Source organism: Poecile atricapillus, chromosome 4 (assembly GCF_030490865.1).
Source record: "Poecile atricapillus isolate bPoeAtr1 chromosome 4, bPoeAtr1.hap1, whole genome shotgun sequence".
NCBI classification, from domain to species: Eukaryota; Metazoa; Chordata; class Aves; order Passeriformes; family Paridae; genus Poecile; species Poecile atricapillus.
This window is the reverse complement of record NC_081252.1, coordinates 63,177,701-63,192,221: the sequence shown is the minus strand read 5'-3', so window position 1 is coordinate 63,192,221 and position 14,521 is coordinate 63,177,701. Positions and strand designations below refer to the sequence as shown.

The following is a 14,521-nucleotide window of genomic DNA, read 5'->3' as shown; positions in this document are numbered from 1 at the left end:
GGCAAGACTTCGGGCCCTTTGTTAGATATGGTTTGCTTTTGAAGTGCAGTGATGTGATATTGCAGTAACAAGTGACGAGGGTACTTTGTAGGGCAATATGCAGTCAGTTAAGTCCTCTTTTTCTCCCTTCAAATTTTGCTGAGAGCACTTTATTTCAAAAGACATCTGGATTTCACAGGAAGGATATGAACATACACAACTGCGTCATTGTAGTAGTTTACTGAGCGATGCCCGTGAAACGCGTGCCCATCACGCCATTCCGCAGTAGAACACAAGGGCATCGGAAGGGATGTGGAGAGGTTATCGGGAGCAGCAGCGCATCCTTTGGCCTGCTGTGGCAGCGCGGAGGCCCGGCCAGCGGGGAGCAGCCGGCGGTGCGGGCCCGCGGGCAGGTGCGCCGCTCGGTAGAGCTCTACGCGCGGCGGGCGGGGCGCGCTGAGGTCAGTTCCGCCGCCAAGCGGGCGGGGGCCGGGCCGGGCCGGCGGCGGGGGGCTCGCTCGCCCTCCCTGCCGGGGTGAGCGCCGCAGGGCGGGGCGGGGCGGCAGCGACCGCGCAGGACGCGAGGCGGCGCTGCGTTCCTCCTGTGTCCGGAGACAACGGGAGCGGCCGGCGGGGTCAGCGCCGAGGGAAGGAGCCCTTCCTTCATCCCGCTCGTCGCGCCCCGAGCCAGGTAAGGCCCCGGGCCCGCGGCTCCCGCCGCCCTCCCCGTCTGCCCGCGCGGGGCGGGGGCGGTGCTGCCCCCTGCGGGCCGGCGGCGGCACTGCGCGGCGGGCGGAGGTTGCGCGGCCCGCGCAGCGCCTGCCCCGGCGCGCATCGCCCGCGGCTCCGGCCCCGGCCCCGCGCTCGGGCGGCCCGGGGAGGCCTCCCTTCCGCGGCACCCGTGCCTGCGTGGGCTGCATGCCCGAGGAAAGGAGGCTTTTGGTGCTTGCTGTCTCGTGGACGCCATCAGGCCGCTTTGGACTCGTCTGGACTGAAGCTGTCGTCAAGGTTTGTCGTCTTGGTCATCCTCCTGAAGAAAAGGAGCTCTCGGGTTAGTAAATGTATTCACCAGCAAAATAGAACATCCTGTGTTTTGTGTGCTGACGAGGTTCTTTTGAGTATTTGGGCATAAGATTGGCTTAATTGAATCCCATATTGAATTTTGTTGCAAGATAATCTATCATTGAAAAGTGTTACATTGGACACTTAAAGTAATTTCGACGTCTAAACCGATTTTCTTCTAAATAAATAATCCAGTTATCGTAGATATAGCCAAAATGTCCTGCAATGTACATTTAATTTAAAAAGTCTGTTTTATATTTAAGAGGACTAATGGTGTATTATAGCATTTTTCTAGCAGTCTGTTGTGCATTGTTACTGCAGTAGGTGGTTACAGTCAAGGCTCTTTTCTTGTACATGCATACAGTATGTGGCTAATTTCAGCAGGAATGAAATCTGTGGAAATCAATTAACATCTACATGAGTGCTTTGAGATCTGGGCATGGAGGGAATATGTGCTTTTAATGGGCTCTTCCCCCTCTTCTCCCATTTTCTTCAGTGCCATACTTCCTTGCTGTATTTCCTACAGGCCTTAGAACTCAAGAGTAGGGTAGTGCTTTATACTAGTCAGTATGCTCTGGATATACATAAGCACTTGAAAATGGTTGTGAATTGTAGGAAATGATGAATGAGCAGCATAGATTTAAAGAAATTGATCAAACATGTAATGATAAACAACTCTATGAACGTTTCTGAGCACTCTCTAGAATCCTGCTTTTGATTCTGTAGTTGTTTGTGTAGCTTATTGCAGGAAGACCACCAAGCAGTTGAATGATATGACAGAAATGTGTATTTTTCAGATAGAAATAAAGCTAGGCCTTGTTCCTTGAGCTGCAGGGAAGCAGACCTCCATTTCAGTAGAATGCTGCATGGTACATACATGTACCTGCATCCATACAATGCCAAAAAATGTTAGTAGATTGGACAATTTCTCACAAATGCATTCAAAAAATAGTGATTTCCTTTCAGTTGGTGTTTTGCATGACTTTATAAGTAAAAAACATTTTAAATGTAATTGATTTTTTCTGTAGAGTGAAAGAACTGTATTTTTTTTAATAAAAATGAGCTCTAAAACCTTTGTGCATGGTCCTTGCTCTTCTTAATTGTCTGCATTGTCATTCCTCATTCGTTTTGCTTTGAAAAACCTCATGTGAATTTCAGCTAAAAACCAAGAATTGTTGTGACTGTAAGATTAGCTGTTGTGAGAAAAAATGGCTTTTTAAGAAGAAATACTTGTAGACAAAATTTCTTTGGTGTAATTGAATTGTTTGTTTTTAATACAAAATTAATTATTTTAATTAATACAATATGTAATACTTGAGTGAAGCACTTTGGCTCTCTCCTGGTCATTAGGTCTAAAATAAATGAGTGGTAATTGGCAGCCGTGTAGTTGGGTCAGTAGAACAGTTAACTCTGCTTAACAGAGATAGTCAATGTTAAATATATGTCTATATATATATGTATATATATCTATATATAAAATTGTAAAATACAGGCAAGGTAATTTTAAGCATGCACAGAGATTTAAGTTTTTCACAGTGGCTCAGATTTTATACATTGCATCCTCCTGATGCGTTGATGCACAGTGTCTTCCAATTCTGTTTAAACTTCTTTTTCTTAGGGATGACTTATGTGAGCTATTCAATACCAAAGCACACCTCGATTATTGGCTGCAGTCTGTGATCTTTGTGTGTGAGAGGTGTGTGCTTTGCTGAAGTAGGGGCTCATTTATTTGATCACATAGGCTAAATGCATCCTTATCATCACACCTTTTTCATTGATAGCAGCATATAGTTTGAACTAAAGGAAACTAAACACCTGGAATATACATATTCATCTTTGAAATGATGAACAAATTTTCAGTGTATTTGAAGTAAATAGAAATTTCCAGTTTGGCAGTGGCCACATCAGAGGTTTGTTACTTACTGCAGTGCAAAAACCCTTGTACTGGTTGAATTTGGCATAGTCAGGCTGCAGAGGATGTTTTGTCTTATTTTCCTCTGTTTTAATGGATCTTTGTTTTTTAACCTTTGTGTACATGGTATATCCACACTTTGGAATACTTTTTAATTCCTGTGGATCTGTTAGTCTCTTGTATTTTAAGCAGCAAAGACATGAAGTGTTGTGTGAAAGGCAGAAATGTTTGTTTTGTTGAATGCCTGACCTTGTAATGTCACTGAATTGCAGGTGTTTGGTAGGATTGAATGGGAAAATTTGGTTTATCTTTCTTGTGATGTCTTTTTTCCATGTGCTCTTTTTTTCTTTTCCAAACTAGTTTCCCTAATTTTTTTTAATGTTTCCTGATTTGGGTACTTTGTTGTATTTCTGGATATTTTTATTTTTTTTTTCTGAATTAATTCCTGTGAAGACAGTCACTGGAATTGATTTTCACACTCATAGTGTCTCTTATTTCATTTTTCATTCATCCCATTTCTGTGTTTGCCATTGAGACTCTTTGTAGACTTCGAGGTCTTCCTTTAATGATATCTTTGGGTTGGTTTGTGTACACTGCATATGATTATAAATCAACTGTCTTTTAATTAAATCTTTTGAAGCGTGTTTCTGCCAACCCTTGAAATACCAAAACAAATCTTTAGGGGAATTCCTCCCCCTCCCCACCTCCTCCAGTAGTATGGAGTGAATGTATGTAATGTTCATCCCCCTGTGTACATTGATGATCTTTGCTTTCTGAAGTAACCAGAAAAAAAAAATAAATAAAAAAAAAAATATATATATATTTAATACATTACATGACATTACAATATAATTTGGGGCTTGTTTTATCCAAAATAAGTATAAATTGGAGCTGTTTGTATCACAACCTTTGTTATTAACTAGTCAGTGTTCAGGGTACATGGTGAAAAACTAGCTAGGAAGACGTCAGAGATGATACTTCGACATCAACTGGTTATTCATTTCTTTTTTTACCTTTTACTGGGATGGAGTTAAATTTCTTGAAAGCAGCCTGTACAGTGCCGTGTTTTGCATCTGTGACTAAAACAGTCTTGATAACACACTGGTGTTTTGGTTGTTGCTGAACAATATTTGCACAATACCAAGGTTTCCTCCCCTCTGCGTCTGTCTAATGAATAGGCGTGGGGTGGGCAAGAGATCCCCCCCCAGAGCTGGGGCAGCTGCCCAGCATTGGTCTGGGGGATAGTCCCCATCATACAGTGTTATGCTCAGCCATGAAAACTGGAAGTAGAGGAAGAAGGGCAGAGGGGAGTTCCCTTCCAGGGTGCCTGCTGCTCAGAGACTGGCTGGGCATTGGTTTGCTTGTGGAAGGCGGTGAGTGATTCCCCTTTTGTCACCTCCCTCCTTTTTTCCTTCTGCCTTTGTCCTGACCCATAAACTTTCCTGTGCTCCTTCTCTACTTCACTCTCCTTGCTACTGAGGGAGGGGAGGGTGGGAAAGCAACAAGCAGCTCTGTGGCTGCTTGGCTGCTGCCTGGAATCAGCCTTGGCACATATGGAACGCAGGCACACACCAACGCTTGAAACCTGCATTCTGGCAACATGGTATTTGTCACAGGTCTGCATGAAAGCGTGGTTTTGGGCTTAAACCATGACAGACTTTCCTACATACAGCTGTTTGAATTAGGAAAATTTGGAAGGATTACTAGCCTGTTCTTTAAATTACCTCTGTTAAATTTTTCTGGCAAAGTCTTGGATTGAGAAGCCCAGAACTGTTAAATTGAAGTGTTCTGAAAATGTTGGACTGTGTTTCTTGTACTCTCTTGCCCTTTAAAGGTTGTCAGTTCTTTTTTTATGTTCTCCCATAAAGTGAAATCCACAGAGTTTAAAAAACAAGAAAATTCTCTGAGTTTATACTTTTTTTTTTGTGGTCAAGGATGTTGATAGCATAAATTCTTTATACTTAGCTTTCAGTTAGTTCACATGGAGGTCAGTTTCAGTATTAATGGATAGATGTTAACAGCAGAAAAAGGCAAATACTGATATAGCTTCCCCTTTTCCTTTCAAATGCCATATACTTCTTAAAGCTGTATAGAAATACGTAAAGCGTCTTTGGTCTGGATCTTGAGTTTATCAAGATCTCTTATCTTTCTCCTGAAACAAAACAGTGGATGTTGTGAACACAGGCCTACCACCACACTTGTGTGTCAACAGGTTAATCTTAAGTCTAGAAAGTGGTAGTAGCCAGGGAAGGATATTCCATCTGAACTGCTGTAAATGTTTTGCTTTTCTTTCCTCATTAGAATCAGGGTAATAGAGCACATAATGTCATCCACGTTAGAATTGCTTGAAGAAAATTCTCCAGGTTGTGATACAGCAGTCATGTATATTTCCTTCCTTCCTACAAGGCTGCCATTGATTTGTTTTTCACATTGTGTGTATTTTTACAGCTGTCTGCATTGCAATGAGATGAGATTACTACAGCTCTAGAACTACCCACTAAGGAGTTTTAGTGTACACCCATCCATCTCCTGAAGAGTGCAAAGCTTGTTCTGTTGTCCCTAACCATTTTTTTGAACTTAATTTTAGTGTTGTTTGTGGTTACATCAGAATACTTTGAAGAGCCCCATCTTTAGAGCATCACTGATGTAGTAGTTATGGGTTTTGATGGAGTACAAGGAAGATCATGGAGTCACTGAGCGGTTTGTGTTGGAAGAGACCTAGTTCAGTCTCCTGCCATGAGAAAGAATGCTTTCCACTAGACCAGATTGCTCAAGGCTCCATCCAACCTACTCTTGAACACTGGCACAGATGGGGCACCCACAGCTTCTTTGTGCAGCCTGTGCCAGTGCCTCACCACTCTCATAGTAATGAATTTCTTCCTAATACCTACTTTAAATCTACCTTTCTTCAGCTTGAAGCCATTCCCTGTTGTCCTATCACTGCATCCCCTTGTGAAAAGTCCCTCTCCAGACTTCTTGAAAGCCCCCTTTCAGTACTGGAAGGTGCTGTAAGGTCAGTGTGAAGCCACCTCTTTAGGCTGAACAAACCCAACTCTGTCAGCCTGTCCTCATAGGAGAAGTGCTTCAGCCCTGTGCTCAGCTTCAAACGTGTCCAGAGGAGAGCCACGACATCTGCCTTGTGTTGGGGGCCCCGAAGCTGGATGCAGCAGCGGTCCAGGTGGGGTCTCATGAGAGCAGTGTAGAGTGGGAGAATTGCCTCCCTTGACCTGCTGGCTGCAGTGCTTCTGATGCAGTGCAGGGTATGGTTGCTTTCTGCAGGAAGATCTTGGATCAGATCTTCTTGGAAAAGTTTAGTCCTGTCAAGCCATTGGGGAGATCACAGAATTATTTAGGCTGGAAAAGACCTACAGGATCATCAAGTCCAATCTGTAACCCAGCTCTGCCAAGCCAACCACTAAACCATATCCTTTAGTGCCCCGCGTACATGTCTTCAATACCACCAGGAATGGTAACTCCACCACTTCTGTAGGTAGCCTGTTCCAATTCTTGACAACCCTTTCAATGTAAAATTTTTCTTAATATTCAATCTAAATGCGCTCTGGTGCAACTTGAGGCAATGTCCTCTTTTCCTGTCACTTGTTACCTGAGAGAAGTGGCTGACACCCACCTGGCTATAGCCTCCTTTCAGGTAGTTACAGCTCCTCTGAGCCCCCTTTTCTCCAGGCTCGTCACCTCCAGCTACGTCAGCCACTCCTTGTAAGATTTACTCTCTAGACCTTTCACCAGCTCCGTTGCCCTTCTCTGGATTCTCTTGGGCAACTCAGTGTCTTTTCAATACCATAGTTTAATTTCTTGATTAGCATATAATTACTGTGATGGGAAGTTGCTTAAATGATCTCAGCACCTTGCCTTTGGAGTCCAGATCAGGTCCTGATCTCTGTTAGGTAGACTTGGTGAGGATCTGGACTTCAGAAGCAGAAGCCTTTTGTAGCATGTATTGAAAAACAGAAATAACCTCATGCAATTGAGTCTGTGATTGCAAATGTGTACAACAGTATGTCTACAACTAATGATGTTAAAATAAGAAGGGTGTTGATTGGACTTCAAGTATGTCTCAAAAGCCTAATTTGATTGTTTATTTTCCAAATAATAGTGATCTCATAGTCTTGCCAGAAGCTTAATGGCTGAGATCTTCTTCCTGTTAAATATAGTAGAGAGACAGAGTGCTGGAACCTGTGGGCCAAATACATTGCATGTGTTAATTTGGTGTTTTACAGTGATATTGCTGATCTCCCTCTGCCTTATGTTGCATTGTTTATTTTGCTTGATTGACGTTCTGTTTCATTAGGATGAAGTGAATTATTTATATGCTTGTCCACATATATAGAAGTGATTACACTTATATTAATAGAAGAGAAAGTAATTAATTTTGCAGCCACAGATTGTTTTGACTTCATTACTTTGAGAACATGTGAAGCATAAATCACATCTTGTTATGTATTAGTGCTCAAGATGGTTTATATCTGAAACGCTGGCACTGATTAGAAAAGAACTTCCTTCTGTATGCTAGGAATTTTCTGTGCTAACTTAAAATTATTTTATTTAAAAAAACCCTTTTAGTTCTCTGTTTCTAGTAACTGTTGTAGCCACACTCTGTTTCCCTGCTATTCACATATGAATGGCACTTGCAGTGTTTCATGAGAACTTGTCCTGAGTTGTGGCCTTTATATTAACTGAAATCATACTCTGCTGCTCAGTTCTGTTACCAAGTGTCTTGTTTGGCTTATAAATATGTTCCTTAAGTGTAAAATTTTTCATGACATGGGAGAAGTACCATGAACTCTTCAGGTTTTGATGCATAGCAGGTAATTATACAAATTTGGGAACATTTAGCAAATGTTAAAGGATTATTTGATTTGGTATGTTTTAGAGTTATTGGTTGTATGTGCAGAATACATTGATATACAATGGTATATTAACAGTGGACTTGAACTCTGTAATTCAGCTGTAGTCCACTAATAGTTCAGTTATTAGTTCATTGTATTTCAGTGATCATTGAATCTTAATTGACTTAATCTTCTGCTTTTTATTCTTTAGTGCTGCAAGCTGACTAAGAACATGGAATATAATATGGATGCAGTTGCTTGAACATCATTTCTTCCAAAGCATATATTCTGCAGATGGATGGCCTGAATGATTGACTGATAAGCAACATACACAAGACGAATACCAAGAAAACATTCTGTCTGTTGCTGCTGTGTTTAATGAAAATGGTGCAGAGTTGCTTCTTCTGAAATGCAGTTGAAGAAAATGAGGGAAATTTTACCAAAATTGTACCCTGGCCAAATTAATGATAAAAGTAATTCTTTAACTACATCCCCAAAGCAATCCGATGATAAAACAAATCTGTCAAAAGGGGTGGATGACCAAAATTGCTGTTACCAAGGAACTGAGGCTGAGAACAATAAGTTGTCATTGATAAGCTGTATAAAATGCAGAAATGTTCAGAAAATTTCAGTGCAAGATATAGAAAAGCATAAGAAGCTTGACTGGACTGAAGACAAAAATTTCATCTGCAAGAAGTGCAGTAATATTAAACCACCAGCTTTTGGTTTTGTTCCTGAGGGTGCTAATGCTGCAGACTATGAAAAACTTGAAAGAAAAACCCCATGTAAAACCCAGAGAACATTTAAAGTAAAAAATTTTCTGCCAGGTAGATACTACTGTGATAAATGCAGATTTTCAACAAGGGATCCTTTACAGTATAAAAAGCATGTAGGGCAACATGAAGAAATTAAGTTTATTTGTTCCCACTGTGCTTATGTATCCTACACTAAAGGAGAATTCCAGAGACATTTGGTGAAGCATACTGGAACCTTTCCATATCAGTGTAAGTACTGTGAATATGGTGCTGTTAGACAGGACTATATAGTTAAACATACGAGAAGAGTGCATGAAACACCCAGAAAACGACTGTCAAATACTCTCATGAACCACCAGCAAATGAAGCAGAGTCAAATCACTTTATGTAAAACAGAGATATACAATATAATTCCTTTCCAAAATGAAATTTCAAATTTGTCTTCAAATATGGTTTATGAGATTCCAAGTAAAGCAACTCAAACAGTCTGTTCATTTCAAAATGTAGAATGTAGCATAAACACATCATCAGTCCAGGATAAGACAATATTGGAGCCATCTGAAATGAGTGTATGTGAGAATCAAAGTGTGGAGGTTGAGGTTTATTCTCCAAAAACAGAGCCTTTACAACCTGGAATGCCTTTAACAGTAATTGCACCATCTGAACTTGTAGTTCCTTCCAACTGTTTAGCTCAAATAGTAGAGCTTAAAATAGTGAATGGAGCACAACAGCTGGTTCTTAAACTAATTCCTATAAAAGAAGCAACTTACAAACCTGTGAACTGTGCTGAAGAGGAACTTGAGAGTCAAGGTACAGAACAATCTGCAGAAGTAAAAAAAACATCTGTGTGTCAAAATGAGTTACTAACTATGGAAGTGAATGTAAACAGATTATCCAGTGTTAGCAACCAGCCTAATTTGGATAGTACTCATGATAAAAATTCTGAATGTTTTTATTCTTCTGATTCTCAGTTCTCAGACTGTAGCTCTGTATCTGTGCAGAGGGAAGATACATCAAAGTTATCCTTTCAGTTGGTGAAAGGTGTTGATGTCCATTCGGGTGTTACAGAGCTTTGTTCTCCATCTCTGGTGATGAACAGTACTGAAAAGAAAAGTGATCTTAAATCCTCAAGGGGAAAAGTAGATGGAAAAAATAGTTTGCGTCGTGATCTGTATTGTTATAAAGAAGGTGAAGATACATACCATCCACAATATGCTCCCATTTCTGAAGGTAAAAGTTCCGAGAATGTTTCAGTAGAAGCTGCTCAGGAGGGCAAAAATTTTTCTGCTGTCTGTAAAGAAAAGGATACATTGTCTGTGAAGAGGGTTGGCAGAGAACGGAGGAGTCTACCAGTCAGCTCTACCGAAGCACATTTAGCTGGAAAGGGTTTTGATAAAAAATCTATTACATCTTCTGAAGCCGGAAAAAACTTCCATGTTACTAAAACTCCACCTTTTGAGGATATAACTTTTGGCTTGAGCAAAGTAAAGAGACCTGAAACCGTAAGTCAAAAGAGTAGTCATCTACTGGAATCACTAGAACTACAGAAGATGGAAAATCAAGGTAATCCTTTTGAAGGACCTGTTATTTCATCTGTATTTTCTCTTAGCTCTGGGGCTGAAAATGTACCAGAGGATGTCAGATGGGATTACACAGCACGCAGGAAGAAATCAGCAACATTGCTGTGTAGAAAGATTGCTCAGCTCATGTCTGCTGCTGAACCTAACATGAAATCCGTGCCCTTGAGATGTCAGGCTTCTAGTAAAAAGTTGCTTTTGCCTCAAGAATGTTCAGCAAGTTGTGAGGGAGCTGTTTGTGCCACTGAAGTGGAACAACCTATGACTTCGTCTGAAGTGCATGGTGGAAGAAGTGTGATTAGTAGTGAAGAACGCAGTGAAGATCAGCTCTTGAAGTTTGCAAGAACTTCTAAAAACAGGGTAACTAAAAATTCCCATGTTGCTACCCCAGTGTTTATCCCCAAAGGGACAATGCTGAGAGTGCTGAATGCTACTAGCAGTCAAAGCTCATATGGAATAGAAAACAGGAGTGAAGCATCAGCTCCTGTGCATCGCAATGAAATGTTTCTGCCTCGCCCGGTCCCTGTCAGTGTTTCTGAGACGCCTAGCAGTAGTTTCCCATGTTTGCCTAATAAGAGCGAACCGAGTGCTGAGTCGCAAACTATATCACTCAGGCAAAGACCAAAGCGAGAGGCAAGTGCTAAAAATAACAGCAACCAAACTGGTGTACCATTTCAAAAAAGCAGTGATGTAAGCAAGCAAAGCAAGCCCTATTCAAGAAGTCAGCTAGGTCCCAAAAATAAGGCAAAACAAGCAAGCTTCAGAGAGCTTCCTAAGAGGAAAACAAGAGCTCAGTCGGAAACCACTTCGGGTTCTGATATGTCATATCTGTTGACAGCAAGACGTCTTCGACTGGTTCCTCTGAAAGCAAATCAGTTGATAAAATGCCCTCGTCGTAATCAGCCAGTTGTGGTACTAAACCATCCTGATGTCGATTCACCAGAGATAATTAATGTCATGAAGACTATCAACAAGTATAAAGGTCAAGTCCTGAAAGTAGTTCTGTCAGAAAGGACAAGTAGTTGTCTTGGTGTCAAGCGTTATCGAAAGCGTCTTACTCTTCAGAATGCTGAGACAGGAAACCAAGCAAAAAAGCAGAGTATGCTAAAAATGAAGCTAAAAAAGACCCACAAAAACAACTACCAAGTGGTGGAAACTTCACCAGCTGAAGCACTTCAATGTCTGTTTAAGTGTTGGTTTTGTGGAAGAGTATATATGGACCAAGAAGAATGGATAAGTCATGGACAGAGGCACTTAATAGAGGCAACCAAGGGTTGGGACGTTCTTTCTCTTCAAGCAAGAAAATATTAAGTGAGAGCCTAGGGGAGGTTTCCCCTCTTGCTTTTAATGAGTGACACTAACTTGCTTGGAATGGAGGATGGAAATAACTGCTTTATTTTGCCAAAAGTCCTCTACTGTTAGCAAAGTGAAGAAGAGAGTAGAGGTATAGGGAGGTAGAGAAGCTGATAGTGAGGATTACGCACTACTTTGCACTCTTGTGTTTGAAATTTGTGTTGGAGGTCAGCTTCATCTGTTCCATAGGAGAAACTTGAAGAAGATTTGCTATGCAAACATCTTTCTAGTTACCTTAGGATACTGTGCTGTATGTGGTTTGTGCTAGGTATGTATGGATTAAAATCTTAGATAATGAGATCTTTGTAAATTTAACAGGATTTAATTGGCTTTATTACAGCATGGCATTTCAGAGATCGAGCACATCTGTATGGAAATGCACCTTTGGTCCTCTGTGGACAGCAAGTGTATGTTACAGGTTTTAGTGGCAAATTAAGCACTACACATAAAAAGTAAAATTTAAATGCAAGTGCTCTGTTTCAGTGAAATAAGAACAGTTCTGCTGACTTCAGAGGAGGTACAAGGGTGTAAATGAAAAATCTATGGAATCAGTTACTCCTGCTATGTCAAATAGCACTAAAAAAATTAATTTTGTTTAGTACTGAGTCTTTACCTAGACTGTATTGTGTAGATAGGAGGGAGCAGAACACTGTCAGGATTCTGTACCATCAAGCCAGAGATACCATCAGGCTTGGGCTGATAGTGAAAAGCGCTTCTTTATATGGCCTCAAGGCTGTTGTGAAGTAGTATTAGCCAAACATAAACCCTCTACCACCTTGTGCGTGATAGAAGCATTTACAGACTCAGTATTTGGTTAGAACTCTAGTTGGTGAGCTTATTTACTGGGGAAGTTGTTGAAGACTTTTCAAAATGAAAAGCCACCTTGCACAACTTTTACATTGACAGTGTTGAAACAGATTTTCAGTGCAATCTTTCATGATGCTTAAGAATTTAGGTGTTGTTACAATTTATTTTTTGTAGGTCTCAAATTCATACAAGCATGTGCCTCATTACAGGTTATGTCTGATGCATACGGACTTCAGTGCAGTGTAAACATTGCTCAGTTGCTTAAATACTTCTCTAAATCAGGGCCAAATTACAGTTTTTTTAGTAAAAAAGAGGGATGGATGACACTGAAGTTACTGTTTCTGTATGTGAGTTGTGGATGTTTCTCTTCTTGTCATTTTTAAATCATTTTATAGTCATATAGAATGAAATGTATTGAAGCACATACTTACAATTAAAATAATGTGTTACAGTTTTAGAAATATGAAAATCAATGCTGACTCTAATGCTGGATGTGTGTTCTGTGTTTGAACTGGGACTTCTCTGGTAAACTGGTAGTCCCTAACTCTTTTCACTGATGGTGCATTTTTGTAAACAGTTTAACTGGGAATATTTTTTTATATACTCAGCAGATTATACATTGTTTTGATAAAATATTTATCATATCTACATTGGATTGTAAATATTTTAAAACTACATCTGACTGAGGTTTATTTTCAAAACCACTTATTGCTTTCCCATAATTTTGCAATACAGTGTTAAAATCCTTCAGGTAGCTGGTGCTTTAAGTCAGATCTTTTTCATCACGTACACATGGAAAGTTTTTGTATCATTTGTATCAAACTAACCTATTCCGCAGAATGAACTTTGTTTTTCCTGTTTTGTCAATAATAAGGAAATGACAGTTCTCATTTTGTATTCAAATGGAATTATATTTTTTTAGATGGGTACACAAGAGGGTTTTTTTTCCATTTCATATACTTTGATGCCAAACCTAACAGTGCTATTAGCATTTTCAATGGTGAAAGTACTTTCCATCTTAAAATTATAGCGTATCATACACAATAAATACTGAAATGTTTAACACGAGAAACCCCCATGGTTAGCATTCCTCCTTGGTGTTAATTCCTTCAGTCCAGGTTACTGATTGAATTAATTTTGTTTCTGTAGAAGCTACCAAATAAATAGTTTTGAAATTGCTTTGTAAGTGTTGTCACTGGCAAAATCAGAACATTGCTCATGAAAGCTGTGCTGGAGGGATGGGGGAAGTGTTACTGCTCAGCTTTGTAAACTCTGGGTGGTTTAAGTATACTAGTAATGCTTTGTCTTCTGTAAGCAACTTTACTGTTTACTTCAGTAAACAGCTGCAAAGCTCTGTATGTCACTGCCATAATCTGTTACCTAAATTGTTAAGCCTTGGGTTTTTTATAACTTTTAATTTAGGTGGGGTTTTTTGTTGTTGTTTTTTTTGTTTCATCATGAAAACCTTTTCTAAGTTAAATTGTGTTGTGCTTACGAAATTCTTAAAGTAGATTATGTCATGCTTTTTTTTATGAACTCTGCTAAACTCTATTTTAGCAGCTTCTGTTTTGTTCCTTTTATTAGATAAAATTATGTCAGAATAATTTCCTTCAAGTTTAACAGTCTCATCAATTTGAGAGAAATAATTTACAGTGGATGTTTTCTTCCCTTTTGATACAGCATTGAGAAATAAAAAGGTTGCAAGAAAACAATAATCAACTGCTAAATTTTTTTAGAGCTAGTTTGTGCCACTACATAGTACGTCATAAATTGGGTTGGAATGTTGTGGTTTTGGGCTTGAGTGGTTTTGTTCTTCTCATTCCTATTCTATAAGGATAAAGTAACTGAGGTTCCTTTTTTGGTATATTACAATAGCCTAGTCACATTTCTGAGTGTGGTTAGGAGGATTATCGATGCTCTGCAGAAAAATCCTTCATGTACATATGGAATTATAGTTTGCCTTTAAATACATACAGTAGTTAGGTAAGCTTCCAAAACTCAAATTGTATGAATAAATATTTCTGTATTTTTTTTTCTGGAAAAATAATCACATTCTCATGTTCTTTGCTCATAAACACTGGAGCATGTTTTCTTGCTGATTTTAAGTACATCTGCTTTTCCTGCTTATGAGCTTTACATTTGCACATGGTATGAATTCAAAGTGAATGTTTGCATAATGGTCCTACTGTATAAGTGTTTGAAAGCTCAGGTTTGGAATATGAGTATCTG

General features: G+C 39.8%; 1 protein-coding gene across 2 annotated transcripts; it reads left to right on the top strand.

The window, feature by feature from the left end:
- Positions 1–544: 544 nt before the first annotated feature.
- ZNF518B (zinc finger protein 518B) lies at positions 545–14,240 on the top strand. 2 transcript variants are annotated; one of them, XM_058838540.1, is made up of 2 exons: positions 545–670; positions 8,012–14,240. In XM_058838540.1, the coding sequence occupies exon 2, from the start codon at positions 8,210–8,212 to the stop codon at positions 11,441–11,443; it is 3,234 nt and encodes a 1,077-aa protein (XP_058694523.1). In that variant the 5' UTR covers positions 545–670; positions 8,012–8,209; the 3' UTR covers positions 11,444–14,240. The 2 variants fall into 2 exon arrangements, with proteins under 2 accessions (XP_058694523.1, XP_058694521.1); XM_058838538.1 differs by lacking the exon at positions 545–670 and adding an exon at positions 906–1,030.
- The last annotated feature ends 281 nt before the right edge of the window (positions 14,241–14,521 follow it).

What these genes read in the sequence shown, in the direction of transcription:
- ZNF518B (XM_058838540.1), top strand. Translation starts at nt 8,210, where the DNA reads ATGCAGTTGAAGAAAATGAGGGAAATTTTACCAAAATTGTACCCTGGC.